The sequence below is a fragment of the Schistocerca americana genome, chromosome 2, assembly GCF_021461395.2.
Source record: "Schistocerca americana isolate TAMUIC-IGC-003095 chromosome 2, iqSchAmer2.1, whole genome shotgun sequence".
Lineage (NCBI taxonomy): Eukaryota > Metazoa > Arthropoda > Insecta > Orthoptera > Acrididae > Schistocerca > Schistocerca americana.
Window position 1 is genome coordinate 530,658,202 of NC_060120.1, and position 27,703 is coordinate 530,685,904.

Here is a 27,703-nt window from a genome sequence, read left to right on the forward strand (position 1 = left end):
CATCCATTGTTATGCATTGTCCTTACCCATGTAGCCCCTTTCCTGTCCCCATACCAGCACTAACAGCCCTTGCATCCCCCCCCCCCCCCCCCCCACACACACACACACATTTAATCACACAACTGTACTGAGCTGCCCTACCCCCCCCTCTTCACCTCATCCCTGTATGCTCCTACAAGCAGCACTTTGCTGTCCCCCCCCCCCACATCTACTCGGATGTCATTCCCCCTTCCTGCCCCACCCTCATCCATACCCCCACCACCTGGTGGTTGCTTCTCTCATCATGTGCAGCTTCTGCAGTCTGGTTTCAGCAGTTTAAAGTTGAAAAATAGTTACATGATAAGGAGTGTGATAGCAAGTGGAGCACTGTGGTTGAAATGAAGTTAACAGTTGTGTTGTAACTAAACAATGGCCAGATCTGGTATCAAACAAGATCACACATACTCCATCTATGATGGAGATTGACTAGTGGCTTCCATAGAAGCCCACTACTAGCAACAGCCAATACAGTCAGAAAAAGCAAGTAAGGTGGTGCAGCAGTTAGTACACTGAACTCTCATTTGGCTGGATGACAGTTCTAATTCTTGTCTGGCCATCATGATTTAGGTTTTCTGTGATTTCCCTAAATCTCTTCAGGCAAATACTGGGATAGTTTCTTTGAAAAGGCATGGCTGACTTTCTTCCCTATCCTTCCCTAATCTGATGGAACTGATGACCTTGCTGTTTGGTTCCCTCCCCCTCAAATAAATAAACTAACCACACAGAAAACTAAAATTTGGGGCAGTGAATATACCATGGTGCACCCACCGGAAGGTTAAAGTACATAAATGTTGTCTATACATCTGTACTTCAGGTACTAATTATCTATAGGTTAGTGGTAGCCTGTTTCCCTTTTTCAGTTGTTTCCACCCTGGATTTCTAGTGTAGTAAATTTCAGCTTATGTTTCTTTATATACGAAAAATTAAATATGTTAGCACAAGCAGTTTGCAGAAGCTGTGTTTCATAGTCCAACTAATGAATGTAACTCTATGCAACTAGTTACACGCGTCTTTTACAAAATACCTATTTAAAAATAGTGGTTTGGAAATTTTTGACAGCAGTGTTATTTTTTAAATTAAAATGAAATCCAAAACAATCTTTCCTAGAAAATAGATGATAATATTTACCAATACAATACCATGGCATGAACATGGTGAGTGAGACAGTTTTGCTGTTTCAACCATGCGAAGAGTACACAAACTTGTGCATCCACTCTAAATCTCTTCCCTACATTATTACTAATTAAAATTTTTAAACCACATTAAATTTGGGCAAAACTGTTGCATAACTTTCATGACATTTTGCAATTTTCCAATTTTCCAAAATGCCTTTTAAAATCATTAACCTTGTCTGGCACTGAATTTGCACAGCATTGTTCAGTTCTTTAGGTAACACTTGGCCAAACTTTTTAATTTGGAAATGATCAGGTGGACTTGAGTCCTATAATTGGTGTGGAATGATAAATACACTCCTGTGTGTGCATTTACATAAATTTGTCTTCGGTGTTCTAACACCATTTCATTTTGGGCATCCTAGTGGAAATTACTGCCCCCATCAGTGGTACTGTTCAGTATGTGGTTTCTTCCTAAGACAGAATTATTCCAGCGTAATTTAGAACTTGTCTAAATTACTAATATTATTCATGCATTTCCACATGAAACGCACACACACAAGAAAGGATTTGCTTGGAAGTTTTACTCCTTTGCTTTTGCCAGTATGAAAAAAATTGATTATGTAAGTTTGTTTCTCTTGCTTTGGTCTCATAATGTTTCTTTCTATCATAAAGAAAAATCCCATGTAATGTAAGCACATTTAGTGTTTCACAAATGACATGAGAATCATTTCAGCAAATAAACATGCTCAAATTGAAGATACTTCCCAATAGGATTAATTTTATTATTTTTGTTACGTACATTGAAGCAATTAGCATTATTCACCTGCTGTATATTGGGCTAAATCAGAATTCATTTTTGTATAACAGGGCTTTTGTAAATTTCTTTTAATGAAACAAAGTAGTACATGCCTTGAAAGTAGCACTTCAACCACAGTCTACCTATTTGGGGCACATCAGTGGAGCACGGAGAAATTTTTTGCACTTAAAGTCAATAGAAGGCCCATTGCATACTACCATTAGAAAACTTGTGCAGTTAAGTGTAAAATTTAATATAAAAAGATGGAAAGTATTTTTAACTCCATGTAGAACTCCACAGTTAGTACCCACAAAGTGTGAAAGATGTTGCCATGAAACTGAATTCACAACTTTCGTTTTAGTTTAAATTTTTGGAGAGCATAGCAGCAGTAGCTGTTGTTCGCATTTTAATATTATGTAAAATGTTAACATTAAATATATATAACCGTGACTTCGCTTTAAGTAAGTTTTGTGCCTCAGCCGTGGCCTCAGGTGGAGTAAAGACTGTGAACCGCGAGAGCCCACAACCATACAAGCCCGTAATCCCACGGGAGCTGGCGCAGGACTTTGCACGACCTGCACGCCTTGACATCTTGCTTGATATGCCACCCGCCAGCCGCGAGTGCCAGATAAAACATGCGTGGAACTCTGAGGACCGATCCCTCAATATCTTTGTAAAGGTGAGTATTCTTCGTAAGTTACACACACACACACACACACACACACACACACACACACACACTCTCTCACTATGATCTCTTCCATATTACTATGCAAAAATAAACTTTTATTAGTAATCGTTTCTTGTTTGTGGCCCAGACATGGCTTCTTCTTTCAGGTTAATAAAATTGCTGTCTGAATTTTGTCATTTTACTATAGTGAGTTTACAGATACTGCATATATAGTTTTTCTTCACTGTAGTCTGATAGTGGTCTTTGGATTGGATATTTAGAGTGACCTCTTAGTGCAGTGAATTGTCATTCCACAATGACATGACTTTCAACAGTCATTGAAGGAAAAAAGCTGCGATTGTATTTCCGTTGCAGTGATAGTAAAAAAGAAATTCTTACATTAAAGTGCAGCATCAATCAAGATTAAAATTATGCTACTCATTTTAATCTAAAACATGTTTCCACGTTTCCAATTGGTAACTGCTATAAAGGCGTCAATAAAGAATTATAAATGCCACTGTGTTAATAAAAATAGTAAGTGTTAGGTAATCAGTTAAAAGTACAGAGAGCTAAGTCAGTGGTCTTCTTTCAATTTGTTACAGGATGATGACAAGCTGACATTCCACAGGCACCCTGTAGCTCAGAGTACAGACTGCATCAGAGGTAAAGTGGGACTCACAAAGGGCCTTCACGTCTGGGAGGTACACTGGTCTACCCGTCAGAGGGGAACACACGCTGTTGTTGGTGTTGCAACACAAGATGCGCCTCTACATTCTGTTGGCTACCAGGTAACAGTGTTTCAGTAAACAAGGTGTGGATAAGGATGCAGAAAATCTGTAACAACAAAATCTTCAACAACACATTATTTTTTCTGGGAGTTTTTGCACTTGATAACTTTGCTTCTGTGATTCATTAGTCACATTGACAAACTTAACCAACTGTGTAGCTATTACCCTCCATTCCAGTTAACTACCACTGAAAGGGTGTGATTTGTAGTTAAAAGGCTCCCATTTTCTGACAATATAGGTTGTCACTCCGATCTTCATACATTATGTGGAGTTCAGATGTAATTCCAACTTCACTATGTCTTAATGAAATACAGGGATAAATCACAAGAATGTAAATGTCTGAAATTCTGTGTATCTGAGTAGGCAAATTCTATATTGCATTATTCTTACCTGAAGAGACGCTGCCAATTCCATCAGTGCTGTGAGTTGTATAAATAATTGGACACTTTATATATATATAAACAAAGATGAGGTGACTTACCGAACAAAAGCGCTGGCAGGTCGATAGACACACAAACATACACACACAATTCAAGCTTTCGCAACAAACTGTTGCCTCATCAGGAAAGAGGGAAGGAGAGGGAAGACGAAAGGAAGTGGGTTTTAAAGGAGAGGGTAAGGAGTCATTCCAATCCCGGGAGCGGAAAGACTTACCTTAGGGGGAAAAAAGGACAGGCATACACTCGCACACACGCACATATCCATCCACACATACAGACACAAGCAGAATTGGACACTTTCCTGTATTAATGCTCTGGGAGTAACACAATCCACGGGTCTCATTTATAGGATGTCTCATTTTGCTAGCAACGTTGATATTTCCTCATTAAGATCGATTTCAACATAGTGTTGAACTAATGTGCGCATTTTTAGTCAATAAAAAATATTCTGTATGTTTATCTCGTAAAATGTCATTGGTTTGCAATTAAAAAAAGGCTCGGATATCTTCAGTTAATTTGGTAACTATTAAATACAAAATCTAAATGCCCTACCAAGCACATCCTCGTTGAAATGCCACACTTTCTAATAAAGTGTGCAACATACAGTAATGCTACAGAAGTGAGCATTAACGTGAAAATGCGGTACTAGAGTGAGAGTATACATGTAAAAGAGTGCATTCCATGAAGTGCGCGAGTGACATGGTGCCTGAAGTAGCAGGCACTATGAAATGTCAGGTGGTGGTGAAATGAGTTACTGATGCTCAACCCTCCTTCTCTCCCTCCAACCCTCCTTCTCTCCCTCCAGCCCTCCTTCTCTCCCTCCAACCCCCCCTTCTCTCCCTCCAACCCCCCCCCCCCTTCTCTCCCTCCAACCCCCCCCCCCTTCTCTCCCTCCAACCCCCCCCCCCTTCTCTCCCTCCAACCCCCCCGCCCCCCCTTCTCTCCCTCCAACCCCCCCGCCCCCCCTTCTCTCCCTCCAACCCCCCCGCCCCCCCTTCTCTCCCTCCAACCCCCCCGCCCCCCCTTCTCTCCCTCCAACCCCCCCGCCCCCCCTTCTCTCCCTCCAACCCCCCCGCCCCCCCTTCTCTCCCTCCAACCCCCCCGCCCCCCCCTTCTCTCCCTCCAACCCCCCCGCCCCCCCTTCTCTCCCTCCAACCCCCCCGCCCCCCCCCCCCTTCTCTCCCTCCAACCCCCCCGCCCCCCCTTCTCTCCCTCCAACCCCCCCGCCCCCCCCTTCTCTCCCTCCAACCCCCCCGCCCCCCCTTCTCTCCCTCCAACCCCCCCGCCCCCCCTTCTCTCCCTCCAACCCCCCCGCCCCCCCTTCTCTCCCTCCAACCCCCCCGCCCCCCCCTTCTCTCCCTCCAACCCCCCCGCCCCCCTTCTCTCCCTCCAACCCCCCCGCCCCCCCTTCTCTCCCTCCAACCCCCCCGCCCCCCCCCCCTTCTCTCCCTCCAACCCCCCCGCCCCCCCCCTTCTCTCCCTCCAACCCCCCCGCCCCCCCCTTCTCTCCCTCCAACCCCCCCCCCCCCCTTCTCTCCCTCTGCCTCTCCGTCCGCCACACCCTCTCCCTACCACTGCTGTAACAAGTAACCAATGGCTTGTGTGAGCTGGTGGTTCCACATGTTACCATGCATTCAGTGGTCACTTGCTGAAAAACTACATCAGCCACTATTTATAGTACATTCAATCTATATGCAGGGTTTGTCTGTAAAGTAAAAAGACTGGGCCTAGTAAAAATAATTTGGACCCATTGCTAAAATTTTTCAAAATAATCTTCTTGGCCATTAGTACAACACTGCCAGTGCGATTCTCTCACTACAGAGGCTATCTGGAAGTCGGCTGCTGTAACCTCTTAAAGCACTTTGTAACGGCCTGTTGGATGGTGCGGTAATAGTTGGAATGGTGAACTTCCAGGTTACTCTAGAGCTATGGGAGCAGGAAATCTGGTAAACTCATATTGGAGCTTTGTAGTCGTTGAGACTTAAGTTGTAAATTCTGTCCGGGCCTGGTAAGCAGTCACAGCAAAGGTAGTGTGGGCTGGAACATTGTTGTGGTAGACCTTTTAGTGATCGAAAATTCCCAGTCATTTCCGTTTGAATGAAGACATCGAAAACTTCTTTGTAGAAAATGGTGTTGATGGTTCATCGCACAGGTACGAATTCTTTGTGAACCACTTCACCGTTGTCAGAGGATGAATATTGTCTTTCCTTGGGCTTTAATATTTCGGCTTTCTTGGGGATTGGGAAGTTGAGGTGTGCCACAGAGCTTTGGCGCTTCAGTTTTGGCGTCATACTAGAACGTCAATTACTTATCACCTGTAATTGATATCTAAAAAGTAAGTTAAAAAAGTATCTCCTTCAACATCTAGCAGTAAACGTCAATTCACAGTAATTTTTTGTTCATTGCTTAACACTTTTTGCACTAATTTTGCACAAACCTTCTCCATGCTTCGAAATAATTTTGCGATCCATTGCTTTGCACATGTTGAGGTCTTTGATAACTGATACTCTAAAACCACTGTCAATCCCAGATAGCTTCCACTTTTACCACGTTTGGGCTGCTGCACGTCCTAAATGGTTTCGCGTATATTCTTGAATTCACTGAATGACCAGAAAATGTGGACCCTTCCGTGAAACCCTCCTTAACCAAGGCAAGTGTCTTGTAAGTGGTTTGGTCCAGGTGAAAGCAATATTTAATTACGTAATGCTGATCCAGCGAATGCTTCATTTTTTACATTTTCTGCCGTGATATTCCAAAACAGCTTTTGCACTCTGCTTGATCCTCAGTCAGAGCTCACATGCAGCTGCCCCTCGTGTGTTCCATAACTTAGACTACCTACCACAAATCTCCCACGGGGGAGTGTGCTGCTGGTGATTGGAGTGCTGCACAGCAGCCAATCTCGTTGCATCTTTTGATCAACAGTGTTTCCATAAAGCATCACTGAGAGGAAAGTATAGCAATGTAAGCTATTTTATTTTACAATAAATATCTTAAAAATACAGTGTATCTAATCAGACAGCCAGTAGTCATCAGTCATAATTATTACTATGTCCACAGAAAGTGTAAGAAAAGATGATAAATGGTCTTCTGTTTAGGTTGATCCCTCATTAAAAGACGATGGGAAAATTAACAAAAGAGAGATTCAGTTCTTGGCAAGCATTAAACTGAAATAATGGACAGATAGTGTTAGGTGTGAACCTGACAAGTGATGGGGAAGGAACTCACCAACCCATACAATTCTAGGCTTATTACTATTTCAGGTGCAAGTAGATCAGATCAGTTGGGCTATAGAAGTCTTTAAAAAGGTTGTAATAAACCATTTCTTTGAACAACAAAATGCAAACTCTTACAGAATAATTGTTTTGAACTTTTTCAAACTATATAAAGCACAAGAAAATGACAGTGTGCCCATTGGTTAGCAACCATTCTAAACTTCATCCCTGCACTACCAAAAGAGTTCATACATGTGTGTGTGTGTGTGTGTGTGTGTGTGTGTGTGTGTGTGTGTGTGTGTGTGTGTGTGTGTAGAAGAAATATTGCTTAAGTAATGTGAGACAAGCATCTGCAAGATGTTATGTGTACAATTAAATGAAGTGCTTGTTTTCAGGAGGTAGCAGTGAGAAACTCTGGCGTAGATACTATGGGTCTTGATTCTGTTACTGTGTTCTTGGCCAGCACAAGTGATGCGGCTAGAAATGAGACTAAAAAACTTAAGCGCTTTCTTGGTGAAGCACAGTATTGTCTAACAGATGCTAATGTCATAGTTTTCTCAGTGCGTTGCTGGCATGACCTACCTATGTGGTAAAGTGTCAGTGCACAAGTAGAAAACATAAATGAAGCCATTCTTAATATTTGTGAGAAAGATACAAATGTGTTAGTTGTTTACATAAGTCGGAGGTAGATTCCATACAACACATGGAGGTACTGATCAAGCTGAAGTTTGGTCCGTTCAGAGTGATCGTGACCAGGACCAAACTAAAGACTTCTTTTCATGCTAAGTGTTAAGACTGACTGTATCCATGAAAATATGACCCTACTCCTTCTGAACATGCAGTCATTAAGAAACAGTCCTGGAGTTAGAGATATTCTTAGAACAACTCATTATGAAATATTCTCTCTGAATGAACCCTGGCTTAAGGAAGAGGAATGTAACTTACACATTCCAACCTGCTATACAACCCTTGCTGGTTAGTATAGATCACAGAAGAGTGATGGTGGTGGTATAGCAGTGTTAGTTAAAGAACAGTTGTCACCAAAAGCCAAAGTAATAGATATGAAAAACTAAACAGCAGAAGGAACATGGAAGCTACTGCTGTCCAGTTCCCTGACTGAAGGACAGTATATAGACATTATAATCACTTTGCAGAGATCCTGGAGTGCATGGAAAAATCCATTGTAACTTAAATGACACACACACAATACTAATAATTAGTAATATTAATGTGTGTTAGTGAAAAATTATAACACTAGATTCTTTCTAGATTCTCTAATGTCGCGCAACTTTTACTGCCAGAGTGCTCAAATGATTGCCTAGATAATGTCATAAATACTTCTTAACATCAGACTCTAATATCATAAGCCCTTGCTATTTGACCATGATGACCTACTCCTAAAACTGCCTGGAGTTGAAAATATTCAGAAACATGAGGCTGAATCCAGGGTAGTGAGACTATGGAGACTATGGCATGATATACACACAACAAACCTCGGATATAAACTGCAGGATACTGACTGGAGCTTCAGTGTCAATGGTTTCAGTCTTCTTGTGAAGCATATGAAAATTTCTTACATACTATAGTAGCCATCTTTAATAATTACTGTCCTACTTTCTGTACCAAAAGGACTTGTTAAATAAAAAAAAAAACCCTTGAAACTAACCACCACAGTAATGGTAAATTTGAATGAAAATCTCTCCCACCTCAGGATATAGTTCATATAGTTCATGTAGTAGCAGTAACTCAAACTGAAGATTATTATGGCCTCTCCAACTTAATTGTGAAACAAATTATAGAATTAATAGACAGAGACTGCAAAGGATTTGGAAGAGCAGCTGAATGGAATGGACAGTGTCTTGAAAGTTGGATGTAGGATAAACATCAACAAAAGCAAAACGAGGATAATGGAATGTAGTCAAATTAAATCAGATGATGCTGTGGGAATTACATTAGGAAGTGAGACACTTTAAAGTAGTGGATGAGTTTTGCTATTTGGGAAGAAAAAAACTGATGATCGAAGTAGAGGAGATATCTAGATTGACAATGGCAAGGAAAGTGTTTCTGAAGAAGAGAAATTTAACATAGAATATAGAGTTAAGTGTCAGAAAGTCATTTCTGAATGCATTTGTATGGAGTGTAGCCATGTATGAAAGTGAAACATGGATGATAAATAGTTTAGACAAGAGAATAGAAGCTTTCGAAATGTGGTGCTACAGAAGACTGCTGGAGGTTAGATGGGTAGAACACACAACTAATGGAGGTACTGAATGGAATTGGGGAGAATAGTAATTTGTGACAATTTCACTAGAAATCTTCGTGAAATAATGCCACAATAATTACATCACAATTAATATTTTAGGGCATTCTGTGGCAGGAAAGAACAGCTACCTCACTTACCTTTAGACTATGAGAAGAAAATATGATACAAAAATAAAACTGGTAAATAATTTGCTTTACTCAGAAAAGAAATAATACACACATTCAAACTTCATAGCCTCTGTATTTGACGGCCAGACATTAAGTTGATTTGGTGACAAGTACACAAACAGCAGAATGCAAAAACTTGCATTGGGTCAGAGAGGTGGTGATGCTGACATGCCAGTAGTCACATCATTTCAAACACTTCGTGCCATGATCCCCATTTGGGGATTTGTCTTTGTAATGGAAGTTTTGCAATTCTAATAATGCTGGCAGGGAATGCTACCATTTCCCACTACTGTCCAGACATTTGTTGAGAACTTGCATTGAAGTTTCATCAGTTGTTGTTAAACATGTGAATTGTATACTTTTATTTCTGTGAAGAAGCTAAATTTTTCAGCATCACGAAGTTGCACATTTTCAAAACAGCGTAAGTTATATTATTATGTAAATAACTTTAAATGTCTGTGTACGGGCATGTTTTGAAATGGTTTGAGATGATGATCGATCAATTATTTCAAAACTCTCTTCCATTTCTGCATGACACATGTCTGATCTTCGATCACCATTTGGACCTCATGGCAATTTCCACGTAAAACTTTATTTTGCTTTTATTTGCTCCTCAGGCACAATGAGTCACTATGAAGCACTTTGTACGAGGGGAAATTGAAGAAATTGTAAATGACCCAAACTTCATGGCTTCTTTTGGTGATGATGGTGATGTGAATGAGACAATTGACATTATTGAGCTCCCTCCAGATAGTACAGATGAGATGTTTGACTGTGAAGATAGAACAGTATTTTCAAATATGTTTTCGTCACTATCTGGCATGCCCGGTTCCTTGGAAATTCATGATAATGGAGAAAAAGAAAATTAGTAACATGTAGGCTAATGACAGAAGAAACTGAAAACTATTATCACTTCTAATTGGGCAACAGAAGATGCGATTTAATCAAGAACCTACCCTGATAAAGCAAAAATTGAATAGCAAAAATCCAATTTGGTAGCAGCACTAAAAGGAATATCTGCTTCGAAGAATTTTTTGATGAATAGGTATTGAACTTGATTGTCAGTGAAAGTCAGATCTGCTACACAGAACAATAATAACAGCTGTGAGTTATCCAATGGATGCATAAAAAAAATTCATAGGTATACTCCACTTCTCTGGATACCATGCTCTTCCACAGGAAAAGCTATACTGCAATGAAGATGAAGACTTACATATAAGGTGTGTAAGACAGTGTATGAGTCGCAATAGATTTCTGGAAATAAAGTGCCACCTCCATTTCAATGTTAACACACCTCTGAACAGAATTCCACCTGATGAAAGGGATGAACTTAATATTAGTCTGTTAATGGATTTACTGAATAATATTTTAATAAAATTTCAAGTTTTCCCCGACAGCCTGAGCATTGAAGAGCAAATGGTACAATATTATGGACACCATTACCTGAAACAGTTGATTTGCACGAATTCAGTGAAATTTGTATTCAAACAGTGGGCCATGTGCTGTTCTCAGAGCGGTTTCTGTTACCATACGGCAGTCTATGAAGGAGAATCAAGGGTTACAAGTGATGTTTCAGTTCTGGGACTTCGTGGATCAGTTGTGTTGAATGTGATTTCTTTTCTGCAGACTCCTGAACTTCAAAAATATATTTTGGTAACTTTTTCACAAGCTTCCGTTTGATGAAGAGCTCTTGCAAATGAGAGTAAGGGCAACTGGAACCGCCCGAATGAACCAAATGAGTAACTGTTAAATAGAATCTGAGAATAGCATGAAGAAGAAACGAAGAGTAGCATATGACCGTAGATTGGACAAAAATATGGAGGTAATGGCAGTAATGTGGAAGTATAATTATTGTGTAAAGCTCTTGTCAAACCATGATGGTGTAACAAGTGAGACAAGTAAAGAGCTGGAGGAAAACTGAGAACAAAGAAGTGTAAGTTCCATAGTCAAGAACGATTTCAGAATATAACAATCATATGGGAGGAGTGGACAAACTGGACTGAAATGTGCAGAAATATCGTGTGAGAATTCGAGGTAAGAAATGGTACTTCCCATTGTTCACCAATGCATTAGATGTAGTGTTGGTCAGCACACACGTCATCTACTGCCTCTCGACTGAAAATATTAAAATTCTTCAATTGCGTAGGATGGTGGCAAGGGCATATCTTGTTCAGTCATCAGCTGCTTCTGATCTGAAAAGGGTAAGGCGTCCAGCTTACCCAAAATCATCCCTTTTGTGTGTTTCAATGGTATTCAGGACTTCTGGAAATGGACATGTGATTGAATGCACAACACTTGGGGAAACAAAGAAAATGTGCAATTTGCAAGAAATATGTGAGGAAACAGTGTTCTGTGTGCAATGTGGTACTCCATATTGTTTGTTTTTTGTTGTCTGGCACACAAAAAAAAAGAAAATTTAAAAAGTGGCATGTGCCATGATCCTCATTTGGGATCAATTAAAATAATTTATTTCAAGGTTATTGCATTTCTTGTTTTATATTCCTTTTCTTCGTCTGTCAATTGGGCAACACAGAAATAAATGTAGATCGAAGAAAAAATAATTGGTACTTAATGAGTTAATGCAAAACAATGAAGCCAAATGTTCTTCAGCTTAATTACGTGTTGATTTCACATCCTGCAACACTTGTAGTGTACAGTAAGTTGGAGCACAGCTCAGCTAGTAAATGAGGGATAGTAGGTAGTCAGGTAAGCAGAGAAGCTTGTAATGTCAAAGCTCTTCGTTCCTCAGTGTTTATTTGATCAAATAAACCATCAGTTGTGCTATAGGCAGCCCATAGCATTGCTTTATTTAAATATTACAGACTTTTATATGAACTCCAAGCAAAGACTTCAGAATAGAGTACCTCGCGTGCTCACAACAGCTCAGTTGTAATTTCCTATGTCTGTGCTCTGCTACCCTAGATACAGTGAGGTCAGTACTTTCTCAGTATCCAAATTCTAATCTGAGCTATGCCACTTTTGGTTCTTGTGGCATCTGTTGTTGTTGTTTGTGATGTAATTTTCTTTAAATTAGTATTCCTAATTTTAAACCCATGACATAACTCCAGAAATCTCAATTATAAATGTTTACAACCACCTCTGTTTGTCTCCTTATCTTTGTTCGCAGTAATTTCGCAGACTGCGTAACGTTGGTTTATTTTGTCTAAGAATGTTTGAATAGAGAAAATAAAAAAGTTAAATCAAGTGAACTAGATAAAGTTTATGTAGTCCAAATTTTGCATATTAATTTTAATTTTCTGATAGTTCAAAAATTCTTTTCTACAACGTAATGGAATGAAAGTGTTGACTAATAACTTATTTCATTTTTAGAGCCTGGTTGGTAGCAATGATCAGTCATGGGGATGGGACCTTGGTCGCAATAAACTTTACCATGACTCGAAGAACAATGCTGGAGTGACATATCCAGCGTTGCTAAAGCCTGACGAAACATTCATCGTCCCAGATAAATTCCTAGGTAAGTTGAGTTCTTGGTATTAATGCAGATAAGTCCCTTATGATCCTTCATATTTAGTCAGATGAAAATCACAATGATCAAACAAGGCAGCATTGAAATATTGGCAATATTTTAATTGACAGGTTGACAGGTTAAACACCACGTCAAAGTGTTTCTTTTACTGTATCAATTAAGTAAAAAATGCTTGTGTGATACCAACAACCATTGCAGTAGCTTAGCGTTAGCTAGTTCTGCTTAGTGAGAGAAGTGCTGGGGCAGCAGTTCTTTTTAGTTTGTATAGGACCTTAAACCATACATAAGAATTGCAAAAACTATAAAATGGAAGGCTTCTCATTTTGCAGTTTCTGATTGGGGGAAAGCATAATTCTACCACTGTTTAAAAATGTAAGTTGTAACATACCAGATGCCTCTACAAATATGCCCTCAGTGGAATCTGGCTGAAAAGTGGGCATTGAGAGTAGATGTCTGTGGTGTATTCTACAACAAGATTATAGTTCAAACACTTAACTTGCACTCGGATGTTCAGTCTCGTACGTTTTATGGTCAGATAGTCTCGTGTATTTAAATTATGCACAGATAAATGTATAGCAACATACTGCTCAATTGATTGCGTAATGTGATTGTTACAGTGCAGTAACTTAACACTTGAATAAGTATTCACAGAAGTTCTCCTGTGACAAACAAATAATTGTCACAAATTAAAATTCTTAAATCACTATCTTTCAGATCCAATATTCGAATATGTACAAACACCATGTGCACAGTGGTTAACATTGTTTTTAACCTGATCATGTTGTCACATTGAGTATAGTTAAAGTTTGACACGATGTATAAGAATCACCTCATTCACTGTCAAATTTGTCATTTAAACAGTCAAATCATTAAACAAGCTCCTGGATACAAAATTTAGGTAAAACACCGTACATTTTATGACTTGGAACTTGCACTAACTTGTCTGCAGTACATTACATCCAGACTGGTTTAAACTGGCTTCCAGCGTGCCTTTTTGTATAAGTGTTCAATATTTAAAACTGAAGTTAATGATGTCATTCAGTGAATTTTCTTAAATGCAATTGAAAATACACATTTCAGGGTAATTGAATAGTAAGTAAAGGTTAGTTTTAAAAAGAACTTCTAGGTACAGTAATAGTTATTATTGAATTGAGTTGATGAGTTTGCCTCTGTGTGGGATTCTGTTTCAGCAACTTTTTCGTAACAAACATTTGGGGTAATTTTGATGTTAAATTTGCAATAGAAGTATGGTAAAACATAACAAGAACTTCATAGTTCCCACAAAATAATGTTTATACTTCGTGTGACTTTTAAAAATTCCTAAAACCTGTGCCAGTCATAAAACTGTCAAAAGCTTTTAGAGTTCTTTTTAAAACTTTGATGGTAAACATTGACTTTTGATCCTGTGTGTCCCTTAATGCGTGGTTGTTTCCCTCCTCACCTTTATAGTGAATTTTGTAATAAAGGTGTAGTTACTAGATGAACCTATGAACCTATCTACCTTCTATGCTCTGAAACCTATAATTTACAGTTCGCTATGTATGATCAATAAGGAATTTTTGTAATGGGAAGTCTTGGTCTAATAGAAAAAAATATTAGGAGTAAAGGCAAGCACTTACCAAATTGTTGTAGTCTTTGACAGGTGCATAAACAAGACAGTGAGAACATTGCTAGCTTTGTGATGACTCTTATTTCGATGTACAGTACACATACATTCACGCTTGCTGCCACTCCAATGGGACTACATGGTGCTGGCTAAATACGCTGTCAGAACTGCAGTTTTCCAGCTTGACAGTGGTGTTGGGTTTTGTGTGGTGGAATAGTCGGGGGGGGGGGGGGGGGGGGGGGAGAAAGGAGGCAGGTGGTGGGAGGAATGGTTGGGGATGGGTAGATTACTACTGGAAGGGAGATGCTGTAGGTTCACAGTGTGAGAATGTAATATCAGTGCCAGCATTGGTTAGTCCCTGTATCCAACTACTGCTCAAGCCCATTGACTTGCTACTATTGAAAACTACCTCCCCCAATTATTCTAAAAATCCTAAAAGGGAAAGATCTGTAAGCAATGTGTAGCATGGCCGTGGCCATGGGCACCTGCATGGTACCCTCCTAAGCTAAATCTTTTATGAACCATTTAGAGAGAACCTCTGTAGGAATCCACAACACCAAACCCTTTGTATGACTCAGGTTAGTCATTCCTCCACAATCTTCTGTACCATTAGCTCCACCTGGTCCTCTTCATTCTGACAAACCACCTTCCTAGACATTCCCCTTCATCCCTATGATAGCTCCATCCCACCTCTAGCCACATCAGTCCCACCCTTCATCAACAGTACCTGCATTTTTATAGACAGGATCACTTCCATGCCAAAAAAATCACTCCTGTATAGTCTGGCCACCTGTGGGCAGTACATCTTCAGTGACATGTCATATATTAGCTCTGCTGGAAGTGGGCAGTGCATCTGCAGTGACATGTCATATATTAGCACTGCTGGAATTGCTGCACACAACAAACTACATGGCTGCTGCCAAACTGTGGCGAATAGTAGAATGAACCACCCAGTGACTGAACACACTGCTGAACATAATGTGCTAGATTCCAGTGTGTGCTTCATGACCCATGACATCTGTAACCTTCCTCCAACACCAATGTCCTTGAACAATGAATGTGGAAGTTGTGGAAAGATGTTCATTCCCTTAGTCCTCCTTGCTTCACTTGCATGGAACTCTCAGCCGATGGTGTGCATGCTGCATTCCTGTCAGGATTCTCCCTCGTTACCTCTGCCCATTTGGTTGCTGTCACACCCTCCCCCTTAAAAATTGTATTCTCTTTCTTTCATGTTATTTATATTATTGGTTGATCATGTGTGTCTAATTTCATTACCCACTTAGCGAATTAGTACATATATCTGTTGTAACCTAAACATTGTCAGCAGTCTCATTCGGTTCCATTATGTGCGATAGTGACATGCTGTCCATTTTCTCCTGGTTTTGTGAAACACATCCACTGTGGGCACGTATCTTCCCAAACAATAGCTCTTTCCACTATTATTATTATTATTATGATTATTATTATTATTATTATTTCTTTTCTCAGACGTTATGTCTGGTCAAAAATAAAAGTAACGCAGACCTTGATCAAGCGTGACTTCCTTTTAACTGTATGGTATATGTTACATTGCATTTAGGAACTTTCGGGTTATTGAACATGTATCAATAATTACGGATTTCTGTAGTTGTATATATACGTTTGGATGTAGCTGTATTGTGTTGATGATCTGGTGGATATTCTGCGGTATGACTCCTGTAGTTGATAGTGTAATCGGTATAATGTCAACTTTATCCTGATGCCACATATCCTTGACTTCCTCAGCAAGTTGGATGTATTTTTCAATTTTTTCTCCTGTTTTCTTCTGTATATTTGTTGTATTGGGTATGGATATTTTGATTAGTTGTGTTAATTTCTTCTTTTTATTGGTGAGTATGATGTCAGGTTTGTTATGTGGTGTTTTATGTTATAATGGTTCTGTTCCAGTATAATTTGTATTCATCATTCTCCAGTACATTTTGTGGTGCATACTTGTATGTGGGAACGTGTTGTTTTATTAGTTTGTTTTATGGCAAGTTGTTGATGTATTATTTTTGCTACATTGTCATGTCTTCTTGGGTATTCTGTATTTGCTAGTATTGTACATCCACTTCTGATGTGATCTACTGTTTCTATTTGTTGTTTGCAAAGTCTGCATTTATCTGTTACGATATTGGGATCGTTAATAATATGCTTGCTGTAATATCTGGTGTTTATTGTTTGATCCTGTATTGCAGTCATGAATCCTTCCGTCTCACTGTATATATTGCCTTTTCTTAGCCATGTGTTGGATGCGTCTTGATCGATGTGTGGCTGTGTTAGATGATACGGGTGCTTGCCATGTAGTGTTTTCTTTTTCCAATTTACTTTCTTCGTATCTGTTGATGTTATGTGATCTAAAGGGTTGTAGAAGTGGGTATGAAATTGCAGTGGTGTAGCCGATGTATTTATACGAGTGTTTGCTTTGTGTATTTTGCTAGTTTCTGCTCGTTCTATAAAGAATTTTCTTAAATTGTCTACCTGTCAGTAATGTAGGTTTTTTGTGTCGAATCCCCTTCCTCCTTCCTTTCTGCTTAATGTGAATCTTTCTGTTTCTGAATGTATGTGATGTATTCTATATTTGTGGCATCGTGTAAGTGTATTGAGTGCTTCTAGGTCTGTGTTGTTGTTGTTGTTGTTGTTGTTGTTGTTGTTGTTAATATTATTATTATTATTATTATTATTATTATTATTATTATTATTATTATTTTTATTATTATTTTGCCCTTTTTAGTGCCTATGTAAAATACTTTTTCAGACCTTCCAAATATATTCTCTTTTCTTTAGATAGCTCCTAATTTTTGAGCATGAGAATTTTGAAGTAAAGTTGCTTTTCACATTTGTCAGTACATTTGAGAGTAACCATATGTATTCTAAAAAAAATGTTTTGTCGTTATTCATTATTGTGCATTACACAATCACATTCTTGTTTTTAGGCGTTTTGAAGTATTTCAACAGTCTCACATTATTACATTCCCCTATATATCCAGTCTTACAAAGGTCAAGACAGTCTACATCTCTCTGAAGCTCCATTTGTCTCAATAAAGTAATTACAATAATAGTATTGATATAAAAGCTATTCCTATCTTAACCTTCTTGTTTGGTATTTCACTAATTATTCCCTGTCATTCCCTGTCATTGTCTGGGAAGGAATAAACTGCATCCATTTTCACAAGTTTTATTTTGAAAGAAATATATATATATATATAATCTAAAAAGAAAGATGATGAAACTTACCAAACAAAAGCGCTGGCAGGTCGATAGAAACACAAACATACGCACAAAATTCTAGCTTTCGCAACCAATGGTTGCCTCGTCAGGAAAGAGGGAAGGAGAAGGAAAGACAAAAGGATATGGGTTTTAAGGGAGAGGGTAAGGAGTCATTCCAATCCCGGGAGCGGAAAGACTTACCTTAGGGGGAAAAAAGGACAGGTATACACTCGCACACACACACATATCCATCCACACATACACAGACACAAGCAGACATTTGTAAAGGCAAAGAGTTTGGGCAGAGATGTCAGTCGGGGCAGATGTACAGAGGCAAAGATGAAGTTGAAAGACAGGTGAGGTATGAGCGGCGGCAAATTGAAATTAGAAATTAGCGGAGATTGAGGCCTGGCGGATAGCGAGAAGAAAGGATATGCTGAAGGGCAAGTTCCCATCTCCGGAGTTCTGACAGGTTGGTGTTAGTGGGAAGTATCCAGATAACCCGGACGGTGTAACACTGTGCCAAGATGTGCTGGCCGTGCACCAAGGCATGTTTAGCCACAGGGTGATCCTCATTACCAACAAACACTGTCTGCCTGTGTCCATTCATGCGAATGGACAGTTTGTTGCTGGTCATTCCCACATAGAACGCTTCACAGTGTAGGCAGGTCAGTTGGTAAATCACGTGGGTGCTTTCACACGTGGCTCTGCCTTTGATCGTGTACACCTTCCGGGTTACAGGACTGGAATAGGTGGTGGTGGGAGGGTGCATGGGACAGGTTTTACACCGGGGGCGGTTACAGGGGTAGGAGCCAGAGGGTAGGGAAGGTGGTTTGGGGATTTCATAGGGATGAACTAAGAGGTTGCGAAGGTTAGGTGGACGGCGGAAAGACACTCTTGGTGGAGTGGGGAGGATTTCATGAAGGATGGATCTCATTTCAGGGCAGGATTTGAGGAAGTCGTATCCCTGCTGGAGAGCCACATTCAGAATCTGATCCAGTCCCGGAAAGTATCCCGTCACAAGTGGGGCACTTTTGGGGTTCTTCTGTGGAAGGTTCCGGGTTTGAGGAGATGAGGATGTGGCTCTGGTTATTTGCTTCTGTACCAGGTCGGGAGGGTAGTTACGGGATGCAAAAGCTGTTTTCAGGTTGTTGGTGAAATGGTTCAAGGATTCCGGACTGGAGCAGATTCGTTTGCCACGAAGACCAAGGCTGTAGGGAAGGGACCGTTTGATGTGGAATGGGTGGCAGCTGTCATAATGGAGGTACTGTTGCTTCGCCCTAGCCAGATTACACTCCCATATTTTATTTTCTCAGGCTTGTCTGACATTTGGCATCACCCCCAAAGGCCTCACACTCAAAGTTCCCATCTCTGGCTGCAACCCTTCTTTCCATCAGTCCCTATACCAGTTCCAAACCAAACAATCCATTGCCCTCACCCACCTAATCCTTCACCTACACATCCACTCAGCCAATCAACACGCCCATCAACTCCTATCCTTTATAAAAATCCTCAATCTTTCCTCTCCCACATCCACACCTGTTGTTCAGAGCATCCTCCTACAGGCCAACCGCAAATTAGAACAGCATGCCACCCTCCACCTTAAAAAACTATCCAATCTCCTGGTTTCCCACCTCCGGAAAGGCAACTCACTCACCCTTCACAACCTTTCCAGCAAACCTCAACCTCCTCTCATTGCACACAAACCCAGTCTCTCCCATCTACTCAATCTCCCACTTCCAGCTCCACTCCCTCCAAAACCTCAAAATTCCAATCAACGCAATCTGGAACCACAACACCCCAGTTCAGTAGTTAACCTTTCCTCCAAACCTCTCTCCCAATCCGAAACCTCTGTCCTATCCAAAGGCCTCACCTTCAGCCCCACTCCCAGATTTAACCAAACAGCCCTCGTCAAAGATTTACTGTCCTACACCCGTACTCTCTGCTGGAAATATCACTTTGCCACGAAGAAAAATGATCCTAATCCTACTCCTAATGATCCAATTCCCCAAGACACTATCCAAATTGAACCATGCCTGGAACAGTTCCGTCCTCCGTCACAGCGGGACCCACCTCCTCATCCTCAAAATCACCCTCTCCTAACCTTCCAGGAATTTCTGACTTCCAGCCTTGCCTCTCAATCCTTCTTAAAAAACCTTAATCCTACTCCCAACATCACCACTGCTGAAGCCCAGTCTATCCGTGATCTGAAGGCTGACCGATCCATCGTCATTCTTCCGGCGGACAAGGGTTCCACAACTGTGGTACTTGATCGTCGGGAGTATGTGGCTGAGGGACTGCGTCAGCTTTCAGACAACACTACTTACAAAGTTTGCCAAGGCAATCCCATTCCTGATGTCCAGGCGGAGCTTCAAGGAATCCTCAGAACCTTAGGCCCCCTACAAAACCTTTCACCCGACTCCATCAACCTCCTGACCCCACCAACACCCCGCACCCCTACCTTCTACCTTCTTCCCAAAATTCACAAACCCAATCATCCCGGCCGTCCCATTGTAGCTGGTTACCAAGCCCCCACCGAACGCATCTCTGCCTACGTAGATCAACACCTTCAACCCATTACATGCAGTCTCCCATCCTTCATCAAAGACACCGACCACTTTCTCAAACGCCTGGAATCCCTACCCAGTCTGTTACCCCCGGAAACCATCCTTGTAACCATTGATGCCACTTCCTTATACACAAATATTCCGCATGTCCAGGGCCTCGCTGCGATGGAGCACTTCCTTTCACGCCGATCACCTGCCGCCCTACCTAAAACCTCTTTCCTCATTACCTTAGCCAGCTTCATCCTGACCCACAACTTATTCACTTTTGAAGGCCAGACATACCAACAATTAAAGGGAACAGCCATGGGTACCAGGATGGCCCCCTCGTATGCCAACCTATTCATGGGTCGCTTAGAGGAAGCCTTCCTGGTTACCCAGGCCTGCCAACCCGAAGTTTGGTACAGATTTATTGATGACATTTTCGTGATCTGGACTCACAGTGAAGAAGAACTCCAGAATTTCCTCTCCAACCTTAACTCCTTTGGTTCCATCAGATTCACCTGGTCCTACTCCAAATCCCATGCCACTTTCCTTGACGTTGACCTCCACCTGTCCAATGGCCAGCTTCACACGTCCGTACCTCCATTATGACAGCTGCCACCCATTCCACATCAAACGGTCCCTTCCCTACAGCCTTGGTCTTCGTGGCAAACGAATCTGCTCCAGTCCGGAATCCTTGAACCATTTCACCAACAACCTGAAAACAGCTTTTGCATCCCGTAACTACCCTCCCGACCTGGTACAGAAGCAAATAACCAGAGCCACATCCTCATCTCCTCAAACCCGGAACCTTCCACAGAAGAACCCCAAAAGTGCCCCACTTGTGACGGGATACTTTCCGGGACTGGATCAGATTCTGAATGTGGCTCTCCAGCAGGGATACGACTTCCTCAAATCCTGCCCTGAAATGAGATCCATCCTTCATGAAATCCTCCCCACTCCACCAAGAGTGTCTTTCCGCCGTCCACCTAACCTTCGCAACCTCTTAGTTCATCCCTATGAAATCCCCAAACCACCTTCCCTACCCTCTGGCTCCTACCCCTGTAACCGCCCCCGGTGTAAAACCTGTCCCATGCACCCTCCCACCACCACCTATTCCAGTCCTGTAACCCGGAAGGTGTACACGATCAAAGGCAGAGCCACGTGTGAAAGCACCCACGTGATTTACCAACTGACCTGCCTACACTGTGAAGCGTTCTATGTGGGAATGACCAGCAACAAACTGTCCATTCGCATGAATGGACACAGGCAGACAGTGTTTGTTGGTAATGAGGATCACCCTGTGGCTAAACATGCCTTGGTGCACGGCCAGCACATCTTGGCACAGTGTTACACCGTCCGGGTTATCTGGATACTTCCCACTAACACCAACCTGTCAGAACTCCGGAGATGGGAACTTGCCCTTCAGCATATCCTTACTTCTCGCTATCCGCCAGGCCTCAATCTCCGCTAATTTCTAATTTCAATTTGCCGCCGCTCATACCTCACCTGTCTTTCAACTTCATCTTTGCCTCTGTACATCTGCCCCGACTGACATCTCTGCCCAAACTCTTTGCCTTTACAAATGTCTGCTTGTGTCTGTGTATGTGTGGATGGATATGTGTGTGTGTGCGAGTGTATACCTGTCCTTTTTTCCCCCTAAGGTAAGTCTTTCCGCTCCCGGGATTGGAATGACTCCTTACCCTCTCCCTTAAAACCCATATCCTTTTGTCTTTCCTTCTCCTTCCCTCTTTCCTGACGAGGCAACCATTGGTTGCGAAAGCTAGAATTTTGTGTGTGTGTTTGTGTTTGTTTGTTTGTGTGTCTATCGACCTGCCAGCGCTTTTGTTTGGTAAGTTTCATCATCTTTCTTTTTAGATATATTTTTCCCACGTGGAATGTTTCCCTCTATTTTATATATATATATATATATATATATATATATATATATATATATATATATATAATGTTTACCTTTATGAATTATTCTGGTGGTCCAGCTACTTAGTCCCACAGCAGTGTACAAACTTTCTCTTGTTCTGAACTTTGGTGCTGAAATAAGATCATGACAACTAATTTGAGCTAAGAAATGAACTTTTTTCAAGTTCTCCTTCTCTGTATTTTACATTTTCCTCTCTCATGACAGCAAACACTCTAATCACAGCTTAAAATAATCTAAACTTTCAATGCTATATTGGACATGTGACCCATACCTCGTACATAAAAGTTCCAACCTTTAATATCAGAAAGTGGTTCATTTGTTTTGGGTCCCTGTTGACATTGTTGGTGGCCCTTCTTTTACATCACGCCATCCATGACACCAGCAACTCAGTGTGTCAAAGCATATCTATGTTCTTGTGCAGCACATGAATGGTGCTCATCCTCTGACGACTCTCTTCTGTCCTCGTCAGTATTGCTCATGCACACTGTATGAGCACGACTGGGGTGCACAGTTTCTGCTCCTTTTTTCTAAACTACTAAACATATATCAGCACTCAAGAGTATCTTTAGCTGGTACGAATATTAATAGTGATGTAGGGTATTAAATAAAATGCTGTTACACTAAACTTTTTTGTCTGTCTATTCAGTACAAATATTGCAATTGATTCTGAAGTAACTTCAGAATGAGCTAGATACTTGAAACTTTAAACTTTGCTGAGAACTGGATGACAGTGCAATGTTAACGTGTGTGTGTGTGGAGGAGGGTACTTCGTTGTGGTAAGAACGATTGCTGCTATGTCCAAGTGGGGTGAGATCAGTTTTGTAATTTTCATAATGTAATCATAGGAGGAAGCAATGTACTGGTTGACTTGGGTGGAGAAAAACTGAAATAACCCTTGCAGCTTACTATATGGCTCTGTTGTAATCTCATCAGAATGTTTTGAATTGATTGAAAAGTTTGGTACTTGTGAGTCTAAAAAGCAGAAAGCTATTATTTAAATAAAATCTTGTTAGTATAACATGTTTTAAAAGTGGTCTAAAATGCATGACATATCTCATAGTTCCATACAAGTTCCCAACGCCATACAGATAGGCGTAACATTTGTGCTTGTGAATTTATTGTACCTATGAAGATACTTGTAGAGTTTGAAGTGTACAAAGTGGGGCACATGCGATACATAATTGACCCAAAAATAATTCACATCCTTATTATCTACTGTATGCACCCCATGTTTTACAATCCAAGTTCCAAAAGTATTTTCAAAGCTACCGGAAAAATTGCAAGCAAAAATTTTTAGGTCTAGCTGTATGGGGGTTACAAATCCATATGGGCCTAAGATACATTTTGGTTCATAGTCAATTTTAAACATGCACACTAAAACTTTTTATTAAAATAAATATTTATAGTGCATTTGGTGACATGATAAATTTCAGAATTCCCACTATAGTAAGTTATGTAAACATGTCATTAGCAAAAGAACAAAGTGGCCACACTTCAGTAATCAGAAATCAATAAAATATGAACTGTGCTGTATTGTGCCAAGATAACTGTAGGGTCCACATGACAATTCAAGAAATAAGTGTTGCGAGGGTTTAACTTCAGCTTGCAACAATATCTGACAGTTGTTCAGGGTAGCAAGTGACAAAATGATAGAATGAGCTCCAAAATGTGGTTTTCAGTCAACATAGGCATTACCTTGTTCTATTTCTATAAATTTTGTTGTAAAGCTGTACCTCACCTTACTCAGAAACGAAGGAAAGAATGACCATATGTGTAAAAAGTAATTTTTAGTGGGTATTTTTTATGATTCCTACATGTGAGAGAATGTGACTAGAGTTTTCAATGTTGCAGTGGTGTTGGACATGGATGATGGCACACTCTCATTCGTCGTTGATGGCCAGTATTTGGGTGTGGCATTCAGGGGACTGAGGGGCCGCAAACTGTATCCAATTGTGAGTGCTGTTTGGGGTCACTGTGAAATCACCATGAAGTACATCGGTGGACTCGATCGTAAGTGTATTAAGTTTTCTGGTATGCCCTGTACCATATGAGAGAAATTTTGAAAGTTAGTGAATAAGTAATTTATAGGAGGAAAGGCAGTTCTAAATGTGATATATGCTTTGAACTTCAGTTTACAAAAATGTTTATATGTAATTTAACTACTAGTCACTTCACATCTTCTGTGATTTAACAAATAATATGGTCACCTACTGCATTGCTAGTTAGAATGAGTTACACAGTGCAGGATAGTTACCAGTAATTAAAACTAATCAAAGAAAAGAAACTAATCGCCAAACTCTCAGGTTTAAACAAAACGGAGTAATCCCATGAAACTTAACCTTCATAATAAAAACCAAAATATATACTTATTCACCGTATTAGATATAGAGGCATTGTGTCAAGAGTGCCAGTAATTTAAATACAGGGTGAAAGTGTGATTCTGAAATCTTGGACTTTTTAAGAAACTTGCTGACACTTCCACCAATAACTTTTTCGAAAATAGTTAAGAACTGATATTTCTGTCATAATACTGGTAGTCATTCATAGAGATTTGTCAGTGTTAATCAAATAATGTCACATTTTGAAATGTTATTCACAGATAAAACATGTCATAGTGTAAAACCAATTCTGTGAAAATTGCTTACATTCTTAAATATTTAAAGTGTTGCCTTGCTGTTAATTTCTGATAATTCGTATTTAAATTACAGCTGAACCATTGCCACTGATGGATTTGTGTCGACGTGTGATAAGGCAGCGTGTGGGAAAACACCAGTTGGAGGAGCGTATTGCACAGCTGAATCTTCCACATGCTTTGCAGGTTTACCTGCTCTACAAGGACCGCAGATAACAGGCCCACAGCTGTGTAGCCTAGATACGAGACCTCTTGTACACCTCCTTTTATGACAACTACTGGTGCAGTGCATTTCTGCTGTATCACATCGCATTGCATCACCTCGCACTGTGTGCGTGCTGGTTGTTCCCTCCTCATATAATGACAGCTGCATGCCACCTGGAGGATGCAGGACTAACTTTCCTCTTCATTATAGGGTGGTTTTGACAGTTCTCATGTTAATAATAAAATAAAAAGTAATATGAAGACTTCGTAATGTGGTATAATTTAATTTGGTGGCAATTTTTTAATTGCACTGACAAGTGTGCAGACATTTTTTATTAACCAGTGCCCATTCAAGACCTCGAATTTGTAGTGGAGTGCCTGTGTATGTTTGAATTCAGTGTCTTCATTAAGAAGCTGGAGTGATTTTACTTAAGTTTTAGCATTGATGTATTTATGTCTGGAGCCGTAGGACTTGAACGGTAGAATTCTTGTGCGTCTGTTGAGAGAAAGCTCACTTTGGAAGATTATTCTGTGTATAAGTGGTATAACGAAATGGTGTCCTTAATTCATTTAAGTTAAGTTAGTTAGATAAATGATTTAGACTGCATTATTGTCACAAGTTGTTCTCTAAATATAATGTAAATCGTCCACTGATAAGTTGGTTCTCCTTTTATATTAAAAGGTATTTGTATCATAAAGCAGAAGACAAATGAGCATTTTATTTTAATCAAAATTAATGGGTGCAATATGTGAAACTTGGGAATTGGCCCATTACTTGTGTCTGTGGAGGAGTTATGGAATCTGTACCACAAGATTTGCTCACACGGCATACACACACACACACAGGGAATGAAAAGTATCATTGTATGTAACTGGTGAGGCATATGGGGCATAGAACACTTCATTGGTGCAGAGTGGATGGTACTTAAATCTGTTTCTTCTCATTGCTGGCCATGAGAAAATTTTGATTTTGTTAAAGTAAAGAAAATAATGCTTCATTGTCAGAGCTGTTGGTTCTTTCTTGTAGTAGTTGTTATTAATTAATTTGTTTCATAAATTTTTATGTAAATATTTTTTTATTGTGACTGATCAGTGCTGATGCAAAGTTTTATTAGACTGGTGACACTGAAGCATTAATATGTAAAAAAAACACGTTCAGCACAGTTCTTATGGGACATTCATTACCCTCTCTCAATTATTTGGCTTTCCATAGGTCTTTTCAATAGGCTATGTTTACAATTTTTTTTATAAATAAAAAAATTGTAATTTTTGTGTGAATGACCATGCATCAATGTGGGTAGTTTCATATTTTCTCATCTGTGTTACCAACACCAAGGTGTCCTTTCATGTTTTGGCTTCTCAAGTTTAAAAGTGTTTGCATGTAAAAAATTAAAGGGAATGAATTGAATTGATTTATATGTAATCACATTATTATAACTTGAGAATAATTAGCTGCAATTCAGTTGTTTCAAAGAACACAAGATTTACATCTCCCTGAGTTTCCTGTTGACTGCCAGATGCTAGTAAGTTTGAGGAGTGACCACCTGTGTTGATGTGGAGTAAAAAGTCAGGTTCATTGTACCATCCATTCTTAGCACACTAATTTTTGTAATTTGCTGTGAAAATCCATGAAATTTAGTGAAAGAAAGAAAAAATTTGATTCATTAGCCTTAAAACAAACAATTGTTACCTTTAAAATTATCCATCAACTTTGAATACCCTTGAGCAGTTGTACAACAGTTCGGTTTTGCTCTGTTTGTCAGTTTCCATGAAGCTTGGCATATAACCAACTTGTCCTCACAAATATCAAAGTTTTGGATGTTAAGAACCCTCTCTTGCTATGCAAAAAGGGATTTCATTAATGTTTTTAACTGTTCATTCGTGTTTTTTAAAGAATGCACCGTCTGAAAAACAGTGTCTATTCATGCAATCTCTGCACATCGTATTTCATTTAGCGGTGGAAAAATATGTGTGTACTAAGTGTTAGATTTCTGTTCTATGACTATGAAATACTTGTAGCTGATAGCACTTGTGAAATGAGGAGAATAAGAATGTTATGTAAAAGATTAAGGATTTTTCATTACTTTTTACACCATTATCCTTAGCTACAATATTTCTCATTTTTTCGGTTGACCGTATATGTCAGTATTAAACTGATTTGTCTGAAACACATGTTACAAATTCCAGGAGAGCATTTTTGTGATCAGTTGGAAAGATCGAATACAATGTACAATATTAAAAAGTTTTTAATTTAAAAAGTGTTTATCAGCAACTGTTTGGGCAACTGTGTATTATGAGTTTGAAAACAATAAAGTTTTATTGAGATAAATTCTTCTCACATAAGTTATTTAAAGTGCAGTCACTTGGTTGTTAAACTTAAGACATGCTTTAAAATTATGTTGGAGGGGGTGGGGTGGCACACACATAACAGAAAGAGGTTAAATCTGCAATATAATGCTTACATTTTTAATCTTTGTTTTGCATTAACAATTTGGAGCAATGCAATGTGAGAATTTATGGAATCATATTGTTTGATTGCATCAGCTGAACACACTGAACAGAATCAAT

General features: G+C 39.9%; 1 protein-coding gene across 2 annotated transcripts in view; it reads left to right on the forward strand.

Moving 5' to 3' along the window:
* Nucleotides 1-27,464, forward strand: part of LOC124595496 (protein gustavus) — a 336,961-nt gene extending 309,497 nt beyond the window's left edge. For both annotated transcript variants that reach the window (XM_047134261.1, XM_047134260.1), the window contains 5 exons: nt 2,430-2,629; nt 3,223-3,408; nt 12,821-12,965; nt 24,151-24,309; nt 25,008-27,464. In XM_047134261.1, the coding sequence (XP_046990217.1) occupies nt 2,430-2,629; nt 3,223-3,408; nt 12,821-12,965; nt 24,151-24,309; nt 25,008-25,147 (830 nt within the window). In that variant the 3' untranslated portion in view covers nt 25,148-27,464. The remainder of the gene's footprint in view (nt 1-2,429; nt 2,630-3,222; nt 3,409-12,820; nt 12,966-24,150; nt 24,310-25,007) is intronic.
* Nucleotides 27,465-27,703: the final 239 nt, after the last annotated feature.